This window comes from Conger conger, chromosome 5 (assembly GCF_963514075.1).
Source record: "Conger conger chromosome 5, fConCon1.1, whole genome shotgun sequence".
Lineage (NCBI taxonomy): Eukaryota > Metazoa > Chordata > Actinopteri > Anguilliformes > Congridae > Conger > Conger conger.
Window position 1 is genome coordinate 3,133,113 of NC_083764.1, and position 18,561 is coordinate 3,151,673.

At 42.0% G+C, this 18,561-nt stretch overlaps 1 protein-coding gene across 1 annotated transcript; it reads right to left on the reverse strand.

Moving 5' to 3' along the window:
• Positions 1–1,066: 1,066 nt before the first annotated feature.
• On the reverse strand, positions 1,067–17,883 carry tfap2d (transcription factor AP-2 delta (activating enhancer binding protein 2 delta)). The gene is made up of 8 exons (XM_061243973.1): positions 17,836–17,883; positions 16,561–17,058; positions 14,610–14,670; positions 11,458–11,623; positions 7,586–7,704; positions 5,283–5,424; positions 4,121–4,234; positions 1,067–1,283 (listed from the first exon to the last, which is right to left on the reverse strand). The coding sequence occupies exons 1-8, from the start codon at positions 17,872–17,874 to the stop codon at positions 1,067–1,069; spliced, it is 1,356 nt and encodes a 451-aa protein (XP_061099957.1). The 5' UTR covers positions 17,875–17,883.
• Positions 17,884–18,561: the final 678 nt, after the last annotated feature.

Consider the following 18,561-nt stretch of genomic DNA (forward strand, 5'->3'; position numbering starts at 1 on the left):
ATGATTTGAGACGGTCTCTGTGATATGAGATGGTCAGAGTGATGGCTGAAGGTCTGAATGGTAAGGCTATAGGAGGTTGTTGGCTGAATGTATGACTGCAATCCCAGGTCATGACAGCTCTTGTGTTGTGAAATACCCCAGAAACGGGGCCGGTTTTGGGGATTTGGGGGTACAAAGGCAAAGACTCAGAGTGCCGTCCTCATCACTAGAAAAGATGGGGGGTGGGGACAGGGGGGGTGCTATGGGACATGATGAGTTTTGGGGGTTTGTGGGAATTATTTGCTGCCTTCAGAACTTCAATGTGTTCGCGTGGGTTCTGAGAATATTTCCTTAGAAAAAAAAAAAAAACTTAAATAAACAAAATAAAATAAATAAGGAATAAATACTCTGGAGTTAATTAGCGGTTTTTCGCACCCAATAAACACGAACATTGCTAAGCTGCCTGTATAGATGCATCATCCTGTTGTGAGTCAAGCGGTGATAAACTCGTTGGCAAACGGCTCCTAATGAATAATTATAATTGCAGTAGCTTTTATGCCCGGGTGCGTGGAGCAACGCTGTGCTTTCATGGAAGGTACAAAGCGCCCAAAAAAAAGCCGAATGTCTTTGTGAAGTTAGAACACGTACGGGGTACAGTGATGAGAGATGAGGTAGGGCCCCCCCCCCCCCGGCCCCCGCCCCTGAGCGAGGTTGTTCTCAGCTCGGACAGTCCCCGGTGCTGGTGCTGGAGGTTCGTTTGGGCCTGAGTGATCTCTACACTCACACAACAGGGCCAAGCAGCCCGCTGCTGATTCTCCGTACACCCACACAGAGGAGGAGGGCTGGGGGGTGGGAGGGGGGGGTTGAGGGACCCTGGGCTTCCGTCTTCCCCATCCTGCTAAAACCGGCCCTGCCCAAAAAGGAGTTTGGTCCGTGTTCCCAGAACTATACATTTTCAGCAGCAAAAAAATACATCCCCCCCTCCCGCCCCCCCCCCCACCCCCGCACCTCTCCCCGACTCCTGCGTCGACCCCCCCCCCCCCCCCCCCCAACCCCGTCCCACTCAGCTTTCCCCAGGAAGGTTTAGTTATTCCATCTTCTCCAGCTTGCCGTCTTTAGACTGAGACTCTGTTTTCCGCAGGGCCGACTTCTCCACTCCGGAGTTAATCTGAGCCGAGTCTGGCGTTCCCGTGTTTTTGCCCGTCGTGTGTTTCTCCAGGTAGTTCAGCATCTCGCTCAGAACCGTCTGGAATGTGCTGAGGGCCGCACAGATGGCCGGGGTGCCGAATCCGTGAGTTATTAGACTGAGAGAGAGAGGGAGAGAGAGAGAGAGAGAGAGAGATTCAGTATACACATACACACACGCACACACACGCACACACACACACACACACACACACTACAGTACACATACACACACACACACACACACACACACACACTACACTACACTACAGTACACACACACACACACACACACACTACAGTACACACACACAGTCAAACACACAGTACAGTACACACACACACACAGTCAAACACACAGTACAGTACACACACACACACACAATACAGTACACACACACACACACACACACACACACACACACACACACACACACACACACACACACACACACACACACACACACACACACAGTGACATGGCTCAGGCAGTAAGAGCGGTCGTCTGGCAGTCGGAGGGTTGCCGGTTCGATCCCCCGCCCGGGCTGTGTCGAAGTGTCCCTGAGCAAGACACCTAACCCCCAAATGCTCCTGACGAGCTGGTCGGCGCCTTGCATAGCAGCCAATCGCCGTTGGTGTGTGAATGTGTGTATGAATGGGTGAATGAGAAACATTAATTGTACAGCGCTTTGGATAAAGGCGCTATATAAATGCCAACCATTTAACCATAACCATTTACATCACACATTGTTACATGTTTGTATATTATAAAAAAGGGAAAGGGCCCTGTGCAAAAGTTTGGGAACCTTTTTGGATTATTCTTTGTTACATTTTAAAAAGATGATTGCTAAGGCCATAATTGCATTGGTGAATATAATTCCAGGGCTGAACTATTTATTCTGAAGTAAATCTATGCCTTCTAAAGTATCCAACGGCAGTGGCTGTTCTGTCTGGTGCTAACAACCATGTGTTCCTCCTCAGTTGTCAAAGGATTTCAGAATGAAAATGGTCCATTTCCACCAAGAAGGAGAAGGCTACAAAAACTCTCAATGTTTCAAACTACCTATTTCCACTGTCTGAAACATTGGAAGATAAAATGGAAGATAAATGGAACAGCTGAAGTCAAGGCAAGGTCTGGAAGACCAAGAAAGATTCCAGACAGAGTGGCCCAAGACCTGGTGAGAAATGCTCAGAGGAACCCACACATCACTGCTAAAGAGCTGCAAAAAAGAGCAGCAAACACAGGTCTAGCTGTTCACAGGACAACAATACAACATACTTTATACAATTGAGACCTACATGGCAGAATTTCCAGAAAGATCGACCTCAACACAAAATTAAGCGTCTGAAGTATGCAAAAGAAAATGTTGAGAAGCCTGAAGCCTTTTGGAAGAATGTGCTTTGGACTGACAGAACCAAAATTGAAATTTTGGCCACCACCAAAGAAAGTATCTTTTGGAGAAAAAATGGTGAAGCCTTTGTAGGGAAGAACAGTGTATCAACTGTTCAGCATGGAGGTGGATCCATTATGCGTTGGGTTTGTGTGGCAGCTGGGGGCACAGGAGATATTGTGGGAGTGGAAGGAAGAATGGATTCCACCAAATATCAAGGAATTCTACAGGCTAATGTTCGAAGGTCAGTCCAGACATTGAAGCTGAAGAGAGGTTGGGTATTCCAGCAAGACAATGATCCAAAGCGTACCTCAAAATCAACCATGAAGTATCTCCAGGAGAGACGGATGAAGGTTTTAAAGGGCCACCACAGTCCCCTGAATGCTATTAGAAATCTGTTACTCTTGGCTGGCTACAGGAAGTGTTTACAAGCTGTTATATTTTCCCGAGAAGGAGTTATGAAGTACTAGCTGGCAGGGTTCCCAAAAATTTGCACACAGCCTTTTTCCTTTCAAAATTCTTTTTTAATTGGAAACCATAAAAAAATGAAAATAAAAAGTATTCTTGCTTTAAAATTTGAAGAAATGTGTCGTGTTTAATGTACCACTTAGAGGTCAGGTTCGCTTCTGTGTATGATGTTGATGCTGATGGTGATGTTTGTTTCCTTAAGCGAGGCTTCCACCAAACTTCCAAAGCTTCACCTTTCCGAACCCCCAGATCTTTGCTTTTACAAACCCCCCCAAACATTCACTTTTACAAACCCAAACCCAGTTTCAGCAGTTAGTGCCTCTAAATGTTCATTTTATTTATTTATCTGTTTTGGCTTCTGGCAGAGATTCTAACCCTGAGTGTTTCAGGTGGTGGACCACATCCACGCTTCCGTGGAAATCAAACACACAGCAGCACCACGGGAACACACAGCAGGCACCGTATTAACCAGGACCAAACCAACACCCAACACCCATACCTCTATGTGAGGCTACAGAAAAGGTAACAAGAGTATCCGCAAAGTTAAATGTACCGTAAGCCTTTATTTACAGGCCGTTAATGACCTAGTATTTATTGTGTAAATGCAGATTCTTCTGTAATCATGATTCTGTAACTATTTTGATTTCGTACTAAGTACTATGAAACAAAGTCAGTAAGTACCATGAAACAAACTTGTTAAGTCCTATGAAAATATATATACCCAGTATTTGCGTAGTAAATAGGCCTACTTTGTGATTGACAAGCTGTAAAATAAAGCATTACCAAAAACCCTAAATGCCTTCTTCAGCCAACAGAATGGCCTGAATCCCATCAACAATTGTCCATAAATCTGGCCCACAATTCATTACATACAAATGGTTGTGTTTTGCTCAATAACATTCAGTTCGACAATCAGCCAAAGCATTTCCCCAAATTGCATTTTTGAAGAAAGAAATTTCTCTAAACTTACACTTATTTGGAAATTGCATGTCGTGATAAACGATACTGATTCAACGCGCCGTCAAACTTGTGTTCCTGATATTATTAATATGTTCTTGTGCTTTGCAGGAAGGTGTTGCCAGCGATGAGCATCTCACCTGAAGTGGGTTAGGTGTCTCTGTATGTCCAGGTCCAGGATCGGCGTCGGTCTCGAGGACCCAAGTGGCGACCGGTCTTGGCTTAACAGGTCTTGAAATTCTTTACAGATTTGCCTGGAATGTGAGAAAGATGACACTGAAGTCTTTCCCCTTTCACCTTCACAATCGCATTGAAAAATACATTTTACAGTACACAAAAATTACACTTTTTAAGTGAACCGTGTGGAGGATCCAGTCACATCAGAGAAACTATTTATCCAGACTGTCACTAAAAACACACATATTCAACATCGCAATTACGTGTGCAGTGTTATGTTTCTTTGTAACGGCACACGCATTTCTTCTGCGTGTGATAATCAGCAGTGCAAAACCGCAGCCTCAGCAGAAGCGCTTTGGTAAAGGTTGGACAGCCTCAACCTCCTGAGACCGGCCGTCAAACGAGGACTTTACATTCTGCCTTCCGTGAGCTCTGTGCTGCATACCTCCAAACAAACCAGAAATGCACTTAACATTAAATGAAATATACTTTTGAAAATGTTTCCACTGCAACATGTTTTGTCATCCAAGGCAGGTATTACGTAAAATAAAAAATTGAATGCGGCTTTTTATCCTGCTTCTCGGGAATTAAGGCCCTGTGTTTGACTGGAGTAAATTAGCGCTAGCTGACTTTGTGGCTAACGTTGGTGAAGTTTGTAGAGTGTTAAGGCATTGTGTTTGACTGGAGTGAGTGAGTAAATTAGCGCTAGCTGACTTTGTGGCTAACGTTGGTGAAGTTTGTAGAGTGTTAAGGCATTGTATTTGACTGGAGTGAGTGAGTAAATTAGCGCTAGCTGACTTTGTGGCTAACGTTGGTGAAGGTTGTTGGAGAGTGTTAAGGCATTGTATTTGACTGGAGTGAGTAAATTAGCGCTAGCTGACTTTGTGGCTAACGTTGGTGAAGTTTGTAGAGTGTTAAGGCGCTGTGTTTGAATGGAGTGAGTAAATTAGAGCTAGCTGACTTTGTGGCTAACGTTGGTGAAGTTTGTAGAGTGTTAAGGCATTGTATTTGACTGGAGTGAGTGAGTAAATTAGCGCTAGCTGACTTTGTGGCTAACGTTGGTGAAGGTTGTTCAGTGTTAATGTGCTGTGTTTGACTGGAGTGAGTACATTAGCGCTCGCTCACTTTGTCGCTAACACCATCTTCTTCCGAGCGGCCTGCTCCTTGGGTTCGGAGTGCTGTCGGGCCAGGTGCTCCCCCACCGCCTTGGTGGGGAACTCCGTCTCACAGGTGTAGCCGAAGTCCCGCGCCAGGTGAAGAGCCTCACCTGAGACCAAGGAACAAAGGAGAGAAAAAAGAAGAATGAAGCAACGAACGTGTTCCCGGGAACAAACGAGGGGAACAGGAGGAATTAAGCAATGAATTAATGTGTGCTTGTCTAAAGGGCTGGTTCAGTCTAATCACAAAATATGCTGGGTTCTGTCCAAACTACACCAACTGATGGGAAAGTGCTCTCCAATCGCAATAATATTTCCCTCCCAGATGGGGCGAAGTTAGCTCAGGAGTTATGAGCAGTTGTCTGGAGAGGTTCAATCCCCTGTCCCCCTGGATGTGTCAAAGAGTCCCTGAGCGAGACACCTAACCCCCAAATGCTCCTGACGAGCTGGAAGGTGCCTTGCATGGCAGCCAATCGTCGTTGGTGTGTGAGTGTGTGTGAATGGGTGAAAGAGAAGCATTAGTTGTAAAGCGCCTCGGAAAATGCCACTATATAAGCGCAGCGCATTTAGATTTAATGTTAAAAGAGTACTGCCGCGCCGTATTTAATGGGACAGTCTGAGGTCACGTTCAGACGAAATGAGTTAGCCACAGCCACAATGCATGGTGTTCATGAGATCACATCTCTTTGTTTATTTTGTGTGCCACCATCTCCAAAGCTTCTTACTCTGGTGTTTTTGTCGGTCTGAGGTGAGTGTGGGTGACTTGCTGCACATCTAACCTCCGCTTGTGCATCTTCACTCCCTCTCTAACCTCCGTCATTTACTCCAGAGTTACAGCAGGGCGAAGAGGGCTTTATTATTCCTCAATATTATTCATAAAAATCATAAAAGTCAGTCAATGTGCTTGTATTATGTATTTATTATGTATTTTTCAAAGGAACTCTTGAAGGAGTCTGTGGCTGAAAGCTAGGTATGAGAAGGGTTTGAAACCGGACCTCACTGAATATGGAAGATATAATGAGAATATTTAAAGGAGTAACAGGCAATTATCGCTTTAATGTTCAAACTGTATAAATAAATATTAACCAATATATTTGTCTTATTGCTTTTAAAATGGTGGTATTATTGACTAAGCAATGTAAGGTCCTGAACCAGTCTGACTACAATATGCATTAAATCCTTATCTTGGAGCCAAGCAAGTATTATGCTTAATTTATTAATACAACATCTGTAAATATTTGAGCACTCGGATTATATTATAAAAGCACTGTCATAAGTGAAAGTGGAAAACCACATTGATTCAGACTGAATCTTAGCTTAAATCTACATCAGGAAATCAGTATTAACAGCAAACACATTTACACTTGGGCAGAAAGGAGTCATTGAGTCTAATTGAGCCTAGTTATTTTAGTAAAAGCAAATGATAAAGTTCCACAATGCTTTGCTTGATTGCTTTTAGATGTGATCTTTTAATGAAATGGTGGCAGCTGTGGTGTTTTACATTTACATTTTAGTCATTTAGCAGACGCTTTTAATCCCAAACAATTTACAGGAAGTGTTTAAATTGAAAAACATGAAATCCATAGCAAAACGCCAGCATGCAGCACAGTCATCAACACACATTGTCATAATAAGTGAAGCTTTTTTAGAAAGTGAAAAGCATCAAATCATCAATCCATAAATAGCAAAACACTAGCAGGTATTGTTAAAAACATGTATTGTTAAAAACAAACAATAGTCATAGTCAATTTGTTTTATGAAACAGCAGCAGTTTGTAAATGTTTTAATGAAATAGTGGCAGTTTCTAAATGTTTCAATGAAACAGGAGCAGTTTCTAAATGTTTTGATGAAATGGCTACAGTGTGTTGATGTTTTAATAAAACAGCAGCAGTTTGTAAATGTTTTGATGAAATGGCCGCAGTTTGTAGATATGATCTGTGAATGAAACAGTGGCAGTTTGTAAATGTGTTCATGAAACAGTGGCAGTTTGTAGATGTTTTACTGAAACAGCAGCAGTTTGTAAATGTGTTAATGAAACAGTGGCAGTTTGTAAATGTTTCAATGAAACAGCAGCAGTTCGTAAATGTTTCAATCAAACAGCAGCAATTCATAAATGTTTTAATCAAACAGCAGCAGTTTGTAAATGTTTTGATGAAATGGCCGCAGTTTGTAGATATGATCTGTGAATGAAACAGTGGCAGTTTGTAAATGTTTTACTGAAGCAGCAGCAGTTTGTAGACGTGTTAATGGTCTGTTGTGGGTCTGTCTTACCCTCCACCAGCGAGGTGAGCAGCGTGACGTTGGCGGCTTTCCGCCTCCCGGCCGGGAGGTTCAGCCCCAGCCGGTCCAGCTTCTCCCGCAAGCACCGCCCGCCATTTTTGGACTTCGCTCTGTCGACAGCAAAACAGCGCGGAAGAATGAATCCCGTGTCCTCTGTCCTTTTTTATCAGACTGAACAATGAACATGCAATATTACTAAATGTAAAAAAAAAAATACTTTACAATGATAATACAATGATTTTACCGTTTCACACAGAGTGGTCACTTGCCAGGTCATGTAATTCAGGCAGAAACTTTGGGGGGTTTTGAAGGCCAGGCTTGATACGGTGATAGATAAGAACTAGCTTTTAAGTAAACTAAGCAGTAGGTACACTTTAGTGGGCCGGAAAAGGTGAGCACTGCTGGGCTGAATGGCCTGTTCTTATCATTTTGTTACATTTTGTTAATACTGTGATTACTGTTCTTATAATTACAGTAGTAGTAGCGGTTTTAGTTAGAATTACAGTAGTAGCAGCAATTTTAGTAATTATTGCAGTAGAAGTAGCAGAAATTATAGTAGTAATTGTAGTAGTAGCAGAAGTTATTTTTAATAATTACAATATTAGTAGCTGTTTTAGTAATAGTTGCAGTGGTAGCAGCAGTTTTTGTAATTACAGTAGTAATTTCATTAGTAGCCGTTTTAGTAATGATTGCAGTGGATCTAGCAGTGGCAGTTTTTGTTATGATTGCAGCAGTAGCAGCAGTTTTACGTATAGTAGTGGTATAGTAGTGTCCTGCCATTAGCCCCATCACCCAAATAGCCATCCTTCTTCTCTTAAATCCTGCTTTTCTATTTCTCCTCCAGCTCATTCTCTCATTCATCCAGGTGCTCCTGGCTCCTCAAACTGGCTTTGTGTGCCACTCTCTCCCTCCTCTCTCTGATGCCGAGAAATCCCCCCGTCAGTCTACAGAGGGATTCAAACCTCCTGTTATATGGCTGGTCTGGCTCTTCCGTGCTTAACTCCACCACTCAAACCCATAAAATGTTGTGCTAATGTTTTACTGAATTAGTAGGAAACCTAAGTGGACCGTTTGCATTTGGAAAGATACACGATTAACCGAGGGCTTAGGTTTCGTTATTCCACCATGCTTACACAGGTCACACTTTACATTGAATCTGCTTTAACTGATGTAGCTTTTAACATGAATTAACTGATGTACAAATTAATTGAATTAATTGATGTACATTAATGAAGCATTAAATCTAATTAACTTTTCATTAGTTAATGTATCTGTTAACTATTAACTAACATATTAACATAACAACATCAATATTTATGCATTTGCAAACCACAGGGTAAACTTATTAGTTAACCATTGTACAAATGCGGTCACACTTTACAATAAGGTTCGTGAATTGGCATTAACTAATGTAGTTGTTAACATGAATTAATGATGGACAAATACATGAATTAAGCATTAACGTGAATTAGTGATAACAACCAACTAACATATTCGTTACATGATATTTATACATTAGCAAAGGATGAACATAGGATGGGCTTATAATTAGTTTACCAATAACAAATACTTTAACCGACTTTTTCATTCCAATATGAATTGGCATTAACTCATGTAGTTAACAAGAATGGATTGTGTACAAACACATGAAACATAGCTGCGCCGATTAACTTCACAGCAGTCAGTTAACTATAGCTGATGCTAATTTCCGTAATGGTGAAGTGTAACCCTTCCGTGTCTGGTTTGCGCGCGGGACGCACGGAAACCCCGCTAATTCAGCAGCGTGCCTGAGCCCCCCGGCCCCCTCCCCGGCCCCCTCCCCGGCTCCCGCCTCCCGCCACGGGATCGCCCCGGCCCCCTCCGCTGCCTGCCATCTCTCCACTCCTCCGATTCTGAATTTCCATTTTCCTCCGGCTCCCAGGGGTCAGGAGCCGACTGCCAACAGCCAGGCAGCACGGGCGCTTATTAGCCACCTTAGCACAGCAGCACGGGCCCTTATTAGCCACCTTAGCACAGCAGCACGGGCGCTTATTAGCCACCTTAGCACAGCAGCACAGGCGCTTATTAGCCACCTTAGCACAGCAGCACGGGCCCTTATTAGCCACCTTAGCACAGCAGCACGGGCGCTTATTAGCCACCTTAGCACAGCAGCACGGGCGCTTATTAGCCACTGTAGAGCATCTCTACGGGCTGATCAATCCCCCGTCAGCCACCTTAGAGCATGTCTGTGTGCTGATCAATCCCCCATCAGCCACCTTAGCGCACCTCTGTGTGGCCCAGGCTGTTATTAGCCACCTTAGAGCATATCTGCGCTGCGCAGACCCGAATAAGCTACCTTAGCTCATGTTTGAGTTGCACAGGTGGTTATTATCTACCTTAGTCCATCTCCAGACTGTATTATCTCTGATTAGCTACCTTAGCGTATCTCTGTGCTGCATTAGCCCTGGTTAGCGACCTTCGCGCATTTCTGTGCTGCACTAGCCCTTGTTAGCGACCTTAGCACATCTGTGTGCTGCACTAGCCCTTGTTAGCGACCTTAACACATCTGTGTGCTGCACTAGCCCTTGTTAGCGACCTTAGCACATCTGTGTGCTGCACTAGCCCTTGTTAGCGACCTTAACACATCTGTGTGCTGCACTAGCCCTTGTTAGCGACCTTAACACATCTGTGTGCTGCACTAGCCCTTGTTAGCGACCTTAGCACATCTGTGTGCTGCACTAGCCCTTGTTAGCGACCTTAGCACATCTGTGTGCTGCACTAGCCCTTGTTAGTGACCTTAGCACATCTCTGTCTGCACAGAAGCCTCTGCGTTCTTCTCCACGAATCACAATTAATGTCACCCATTGTCTCTTTCTTCTTTCTAAGAAGCCGTCTGATTGATCCTGCCTGTCTGTATTGCATCACCCCAAACTGCTAGACCTAATCATCGTTTCTTGGATTGCTTATAAACTAGCCTGTATGGAACTGCCTAAATATTATCTTTGTCGTGTTGGAAATTGACCCACCACCTTGCCCACGGACAGCGGAAGATAGACATTTGGCTAAATTTGGCACATTTACACCACAGAACAGTGATGTTGATAGATGTGTATTGTCTCTGTCAAATAAGAATTAAAAAAGTACAGTAATGCTTTATTCTACAGCCTGTTAATTACCTAGTACTCATAACTGTGTAAATATCAGGTACTTATAAGGTAACTATTTTGATTTCAGAGGTAAGTAATATGAAATGGGCTGTAAAATGTATTTATATAGCCCTTACATATGGTACTTGCTGACTTTGATCCATAGTACTTACCACCGAAATCAAGGTACTTACCTAATAATTACACAGTAGCTGTGTGTTTACCCAGTAAGCACTATGCAATTAATGGGCTGTAAAATAAAGTGTTATTATTCTTTGGTTATTGTTTGGTTATTCTAGCCATGTTACTGTTTTCTGCTTTTCCTAAGTCCCCTCCTAGTTACCCTCTCTGTGTATTGTAATGTAGTGTATGTTCAGAACAACCACTGCTTTTCTAAATAGGACAATGAAAATGTTTTACTTTTGTCAAATGTTACATTGTGGCAGCCACAGAATCACAATAACAAAATTTCCTGTATTTACAACAAGCTCAAAATATAATAACGTCTAGCTATAACACTTGCCTGACAAAATAACACATTGGTTTGTCACTTTTGTTTCTCTCTTTCCTCAGCCGAGACAGGTTTGTGCCTTGCGGATGAATTGAGCAGACCCCCTGTACCGAGGTTCACATTCAAAACCCTCTCGGTTACAATTTCCCTGAAACATTTTGCTTGGCCTGTGGCCTTAACCCGGGGTTTTCTTCCACAATGTCGGTGTGTGTTTAGGCGCCGGATACCTTCTCAATATGCCGCCCAGGAGGGAGGCGTTCAGGCATTCGGGCGGGGAGAGGCGTCTTTTCACTTCGGCGATTGTCACTTTGTATTTGGAGGTGGAGCTGAGCAGCGAGAGCCGGCCGGGAACGGAGCAGAACAGGTCTGTCGGGTTCACCACGCACGTGCCCCCTGGAAAAGAAGCGGGAAGAAAGGTGAACCAGAGGCTCTTTTTACGCGCGAGCTCACCACAAGAATATTGAAAATAGCCTACGTGAGAAAAAAGCAAATGTGTGTATATATATATATATATGGGCGTATGAGCTCCCTACACACACACACACACACGCACGCATACATAAGCACACGCACAGGTACCGATAAGATAGAAAACACCAAGCGTTTAACATTATAGCACTGGTATGGATATTATCTCTATGGTTTTCCCAAGTGCAACATCGACGGAAGGTGTTTTATTTTCGCTCAATCATGCGGCAAAGCACCGACGGGCAAACTAGGAACTGGGTCTGCCCTCCTCATAGCCTCCAGTCATTCGGGGAGATGGCCTCTATCAGACCGCCAGGAGCGGTGTGTCTGATGGCCGCACTCGAGCGCAGCCGAGATGGCATCGAACGTAGGCTACTTGCTTTCACTGGCGACCAAGCGAGGCCTACATACCATCATAGCGGGTAGGCCTGCATTTGAGGTTAATGCGCAATTTGAGTGCTGTGGTTGAGCAGGAGACTGCACTTAAATCAAATGCCGTTTGACAACGTTTGCGGATAGGCATTAATACCTCGCACTTGGAATGTCAGTCACCTCTAAGCGATTTGACAAACCCAAGATCTCTTAAAGCATGCGAGTTCAGATCATATTAATTCCCCAAAAATGTTTTGATTCAAAGTAGTTTGTATTTTATGTTGCCAAGGGCAATCGAAAAAGAGCTATTGCCGGTAGCCTGGTCCTCTTTTAGGGCCCAGAGGCTATGGTTGTATTTAAGCTGTAGAAATTTGCCTGGGGCATGGCGGCTGAATGATCACAAAGCGAATCAAGTGCTTTTTTCGGAGTTTGCCACGAAAATTTTAAAGAAAAAGAGACACGGGCCAAATGTCATTTCCCCTCTTTCTGATACCACAATAATATCCGTCGTGCGACCGCCACGTTACACAATAAAACAAAACACCGAGATGCTTGTGTACAGTACAGGCCTGCCCGAGTCGCGGAAGCGCCAGCTAATTCACTAAAGACAGCACGTAAGCTTGATCAAATTCCAAAAACCTGAGAGGGATATCTAATGATTAAAAACACAGACGACTTTTTCTAAGCAGGATTCTCGTTTCTTGAGTGATTTCTTTTGAAAAAGGTTATCTGAATATTCAACGAAGGCAAAGCTCCAGTCTGTATGAACAACATTAATATGATCTCTGCTGAATTAGGGACCGAGAAATATTAACATATCAAAGCAGGCGCCGGAGGCGAGAGAAGCTATCGATACGGGAGCGCGCGGTAAAGCAAAGATTATTGGTTCTGATGGATAGAAGAGCGAAGCTCCGGGCTAAATCCGGCACACCATTAACCGAAAGTGATAGCGATGGGATCCCAGCATCCATCCAAAAGAAAGCACAACACCTAGACGTAGTTTATTAAAAATTGAAAACCCAAGACGCACCCTGCTTTATGTAAAACTACACATATGTGTGTAGCGTTAGGATATGAACCCGTTTGCAGGCACCATTAAAAAAAGATATATGTATACTGATATATATATATATGATATACTTTTTTTTTGCCATTGTTGTCAAAATGAACAGGTACCATGTATAATACCGTTCTACTTGTAAAATAATGACACGCTATGGGTTTTTTTTTCAGAAAACATGCGGATATGTTCTATAACTATGTTCAATTTCACACCCACGCCATTGTAAAATAAGCCTAGCCGTTTCCATTAGCGGTGCAAAGTATCCATTATTTGTTTTCAGTACAATCGACACGCCTCCGCATCTCTGAGTATTTATGCAGCTGAACTGCAGTATATTTATATCTATATTTGCTCAATGTAAAACCACAGACCCTCTCATTACGGACTCTCCAACATTGTTTTGTCTGTTTTTTGTATTACCTTTAATAATAATAATAATAATAATAATAATAATAATAATAATAATGAACAAAAACAACTAAATAGAAGAAAACTGGTGATTATTATGTTCGCCGTATTATTATTATTATTATTATTATTATTATTATTATTATTATTATTATTATTGTTGTTGTTGTTGTTGTTGTTATTAGGTCAATTATCATCAGCAGTTTGACCAAGATTCAGAATTACAGATTTACTTTATCATTTATTACAATTTTCTTTTCTTTTATTTTATTATTATTATTTTTTACAAAAAAGTAATTTTTCGGCTGTTCAACGCTTTGTAACGGTTACATTAATTTAGTCAGTAGGCCCACGTAATACTGTGTATATGTAATACATGCAAAAACGAATTATTATTATTATTATTATTATTATTATTATTATTATCCTATATACTACTAGAATTACTAATAATAATAACATCATCAACAACAATAATAATACTCGCATACATTGTTATTAAAATGCGAGCTATTCTTACAGTGCATATGGCTGCCGCCTATCTTCAGATTATCTGGGTAAGAAAGTTAATAAATCCGCGAGACAATTGGGTCTAGTGTGTGATTCACGGAGTGTTCTGATTGACATGCTTCTCGGGGGTGGGGCGCGGAAAAACATTCATTGTATTTCTTTTTTCGCCAATCACGTCAAATCGCCAAAGCATGCACAGAAACGCGCTGGCCAATACTTTAGACACTGCTGACTAAAATAAACGGGTATGCCTCCAACTTAGGCCACTGACCCATTAACCGCGAGGTTACAGTTGTGAAACGCCGAGAATATTAAATGTACTCAAACGGAAGGGATTCTTAACCAATTTGTGTTTTATATTTGTGTCTACGGTGTTCACATTTTTCCATTATGCTATTTTAGTAATTTATTTTAATATTTTAAAATAATATTCTTAATAATATTTTTCTTTTTCTTTTTTGGATTCCACAAAATGAATACATTTTCTTGCAAATTTCACAACAGAATTACATTTCATAACAGAATTCATACTCGCATTTGGAGGAAAAAGCGTCTTACCTCTTCGAATAACTCCACCTTGCCCATTTAATACCAGTCCGCACTGAGCTTCCACCGAACTCTATACCAAAACAGGACACACATCGAGCTGTTATATTTACAAATATGTTTTTTAACGAAAATAAACAATAACATATCAGCCGTGGGTATGTGTAACCTGTCGCTGTGCGCTGGTGTTTATTCTGCGCAGAAGTCACCTGTTACTGTGGGTGATTAGTGTACTAATTATGACCGTTATCGTGAGTATCTGTATAATCTCATTTTGTGTTTGTGTTTCGTGATAGTCACGGTGTCCGCTTATCCTGTTCCTTATTAAATTTAAGAGGCTGCTCAGAGATAATCATTTCACTAGGCCGTGGCCAGGGTGGAGTAAATCTGCGTCGGCATAGCTCGTGCTCAATCCAGTTCAACAAAGAATTAATGAACGAGTGAATGAATAGACGCATGAATGGGTGAAAAAAAAAACCGACTCCCTAATTTTTAGAATTTCTGACTCATATTGAAGAGTTCTTGTGAGGTTCTTTTTCCCTCCCCTAACAAAACTCCTGATGCATTTTTATTCTTGGCTTTCCGCAGCTAAAGTGATTATAAAATCAATATACAAAACTCGGAGATCAAGCATAAATTAAACTGCTGACGAGAAAAAAGATAGGGCAGGTTCTTTTGTTAAGCATGGCAAATCTTTTTAGGGGCTGAAAGATGCAACTCTGGCCGAAAGACGGCGTGCATCTGTTCATCCTTCTCCTCTCTGCCCTTGAGGAAGAGCAGTTATACTCTTTATTCGGCTCTCTGAGGACGCAATTGTATTTCAATAGACTTTGTTTGTTCCTCTTTCTCCCGTGCGCGCAGTCTGCATACATATGTGTGGGCCTCCATCGCTGAATTACGCATGCACGCATGTCTGTGCGGCCTACAAACATTATTCTTATATCATTATTATTATTATTATTCGACTGTTATTTTTATTATTATTATTATTATTCGGCTGTTGTTGTTATTATTATTATTATTATTATTATTATTATTATTATTATTATTATTATTATTGCTGTTGTTTTATTTACGTTGTGTAATGGTGCCGTGACAGGCGTAGTGGTAGGCTAGCATGAACAATAATATTAATAAAGTAAAATAGCACAATACATCTTCATGCTATCTACGTTTTTTTTTTTTTTTTACAAAAAAATTACTCCCCCTGTTAAACTTTAATCTCCAAACGTTCTCAGATGTCGACGCATAAATAAACAGTTGAGTGACATTAAGACCTAAATTGGATAAACTACGGTGCTCTTTTGCAGAGGATTTCCCTTTTGTTCCGGCATTCCCAATCCCTTAATCCCGTCTTTTAGAGAGGGAAAAGGGAGAATGCCGAGCCTTTTCACCCCGTAAAGAGGGAAAGTGTGCGGCCGGAGAGCGCAGCAGACGCACACAAGGTGCTGAATTAATGCTAACCTTTCACGCGCTAAAGAATATGCAAAGTATACATGAATGTGTGTAATTCAAAATAAGGTAAGAATGGTCTACTTGATGGAATCGCCCCCTACGTCATCCTATTTCTTCAGGCCTACGGGGGGACTAAAAACCCATCTGAAAATGTGAAGCTTCATTTTGGCGTTATAATTATTATTTTTTCCTTCTTCTGTTTTAACCTGCAGTCTATTTTGATAATATTCACTTAAAATGAATATTATGGTGCAAAATTCCGCTGAATCAGTTTGGGTATCCTCAAACGCAACAGCAATTCCTGATATTTTTATTCACTGGATTTTTGTTTTGTACAGAGGCGGCTAAATTTGGTGCTTGCTAAATGCATATTCGTTGTACTGCGCCATTTATTAACGCCTGTGTGGACACGTTCATGTGCTTATTAAACCGTTGGATTTTTGTTTAAAAAAAATAGATTTTTTAAATTTATTTTACTTTATTTTATTTTACTGGACCCTTTATTTACCTGTAAATCGTCGGCTCCCGGTGGCGGTATGCCTAACCCTGATCCCGGCAGCAGTCTCTGGTCCGGGTGCATGCCATACTGGGAACCGTGGCTCATTAGCGAAAGATCGTGCCGGCGGTATGCATCGAGGCAACCTAACTCTCTCCTCTGCTCGTCCAGGCAGGAGGACTTAAGCGCCCGCGCGCTGTGGAGGTTTATGAAATCGGCCGGTTCCCCATGGTGGATTTGCTGGTAGTACTGCTGGGAGTGGTGCAGGGAGTTCAGGGAGTAGGCGTCGGGATTTACCGCCGGGTGGCTGTGCTGGAACTCATAGTGGAACGACTGGTGGTGCAGTGGCGTGTACTGGTGGTTCGTCGAAAAGTACGGGGACGCGAACTCGGTTCCCGTGGCGGGGTATGTTAGCGGCGACGACGAGGAGTAAGCGACAGACGAGTTGGCCACTGATTCCAGGCATCCGAGTTGCATCAAACGGTAGCTGTTTGATCCGTCGTGACGTATCTGTAAGGGGGAAAAAAGCAAGAAAAATATGAGGTATGCCATTTACGAGACCTTACAGCCATCCGCGCTGCAGTCGGCGTTTGCTCTGCGTTACGAACATTTTTCACATACTTAAAAAATGAACTCCTTGGATATCCAGCCCTTCCAAACACAATTCAAAGTGCGCTTTAAAAGTAGCTGATGGCTATGTCACATTCCCGCGAGCCTGGGAGGTGCGGGCGCATAACATCCCCGCCTGCATCCGCACGAGCCCCCAAGAATGTTTTTACATGTCTATCATTTGACACCAAGTGTTTTTTTAAACGCAAGTATTTCTGCCTTCCTTGCTCGGAGGTTTTTTTTTTTTTTCTTTTTCTTTTTTTTAAACAAAGTAGCATCCCAACACCATATATTTTCGTTGAATTGTGCCAGGTAAGTGTCGATTCGTTCGATTCTATTCAATAATAAAAATCATTGTGAAATCACTGTGTATTTTTCGTCTTCTTTTTTTCTTACCGGTTCACGTATAAGTCTCATTTGCCCCCCGTGCAAAATAACAAGAGGATTTTCCCCAATACCTGAGTGGCACATAATGCCGTTTTAATCCTCCACTCGGCTATTTACTCTTTGTGGAAGTATATTATGAAATTTTCGTTATGGCAATCGAACGGTGCGCCAGTCCGGTGACAGATGTCATAACGTATTTTTTTTTCTGCCTTTCCGTACTTTAGTGTAGGACCAGCTTTTAATTAAGTATAACGCTTTTGTGAGTTAAATAATAAAAATGAATTAAAATACCTCTGCGTCGTGCACCAATCCTGGAAAAGTTGTTGACATTTTCGCGATCCAATAACCCGGTTTGGTGCACTATACCAAAAAATAAATGTTTTGCTTTTTTTTGTTTTTTAATCCAAAGTAGATTGCGAAAAATAGGATTTCCTCTCTCGGAGCAGTGAAAAGCTGGATGAAATGAATTTCCCCTCTGCACAAAAGCGGCTCCCTGGTTCAGATTTTGTACTTGCTGGGTATTTCTTTGGCTGATGTCGTAGGTCCCTTGGTAATATAGAAGTTTTGAAAATTAAGCATCGGCAGAGAGAAATGGGAGGACAATAGATGGAAACGCTTCATCCCAAGAGACGAGGAATAAATATTGTATCTTCCCCTAATAAGGAACCAAGCGCTCTTTCAACATTTTTTATGATTTTTTGTGGACATTTCTTTTTTATCCATTTGGGTTTTTCTTGCCCAAGACCGGTTCTTGGTTCCGACACATTATCTTTCCCGGAAAACAGTGACATTATTGGCTACATTTTTGGGGGAGATTTTCGACAGAACTGTAAGTTTCTTTTCGTACGTTGTCGCTATTAGAATGTTTAATTGTACAGTATAACATTGTTTTGTCGTTGATGATATTTTATGTCTGCAGTTTTATGTGTGATTATTTTTCATCGAGACATCTAAACTAGCCTGGTATTTCTTGAGCTAATCACATAGCAGCTATACAATGCAATTTAACAATCGATG

Coding starts and splice junctions, on each gene's coding strand:
- tfap2d (XM_061243973.1), bottom strand. CDS start 17,874: ATGTCAACAACTTTTCCAGGATTGGTGCACGACGCAGAG. Junction 4,235..5,282: donor AAGATGGTGTTAGCGACAAA/GTGAGCGAGCGC, acceptor CTCACATTCCAG/GCAAATCTGTAAAGAATTTC. Junction 1,284..4,120: donor AGACACCTAACCCACTTCAG/GTGAGATGCTCA, acceptor TCTCTCTCTCAG/TCTAATAACTCACGGATTCG.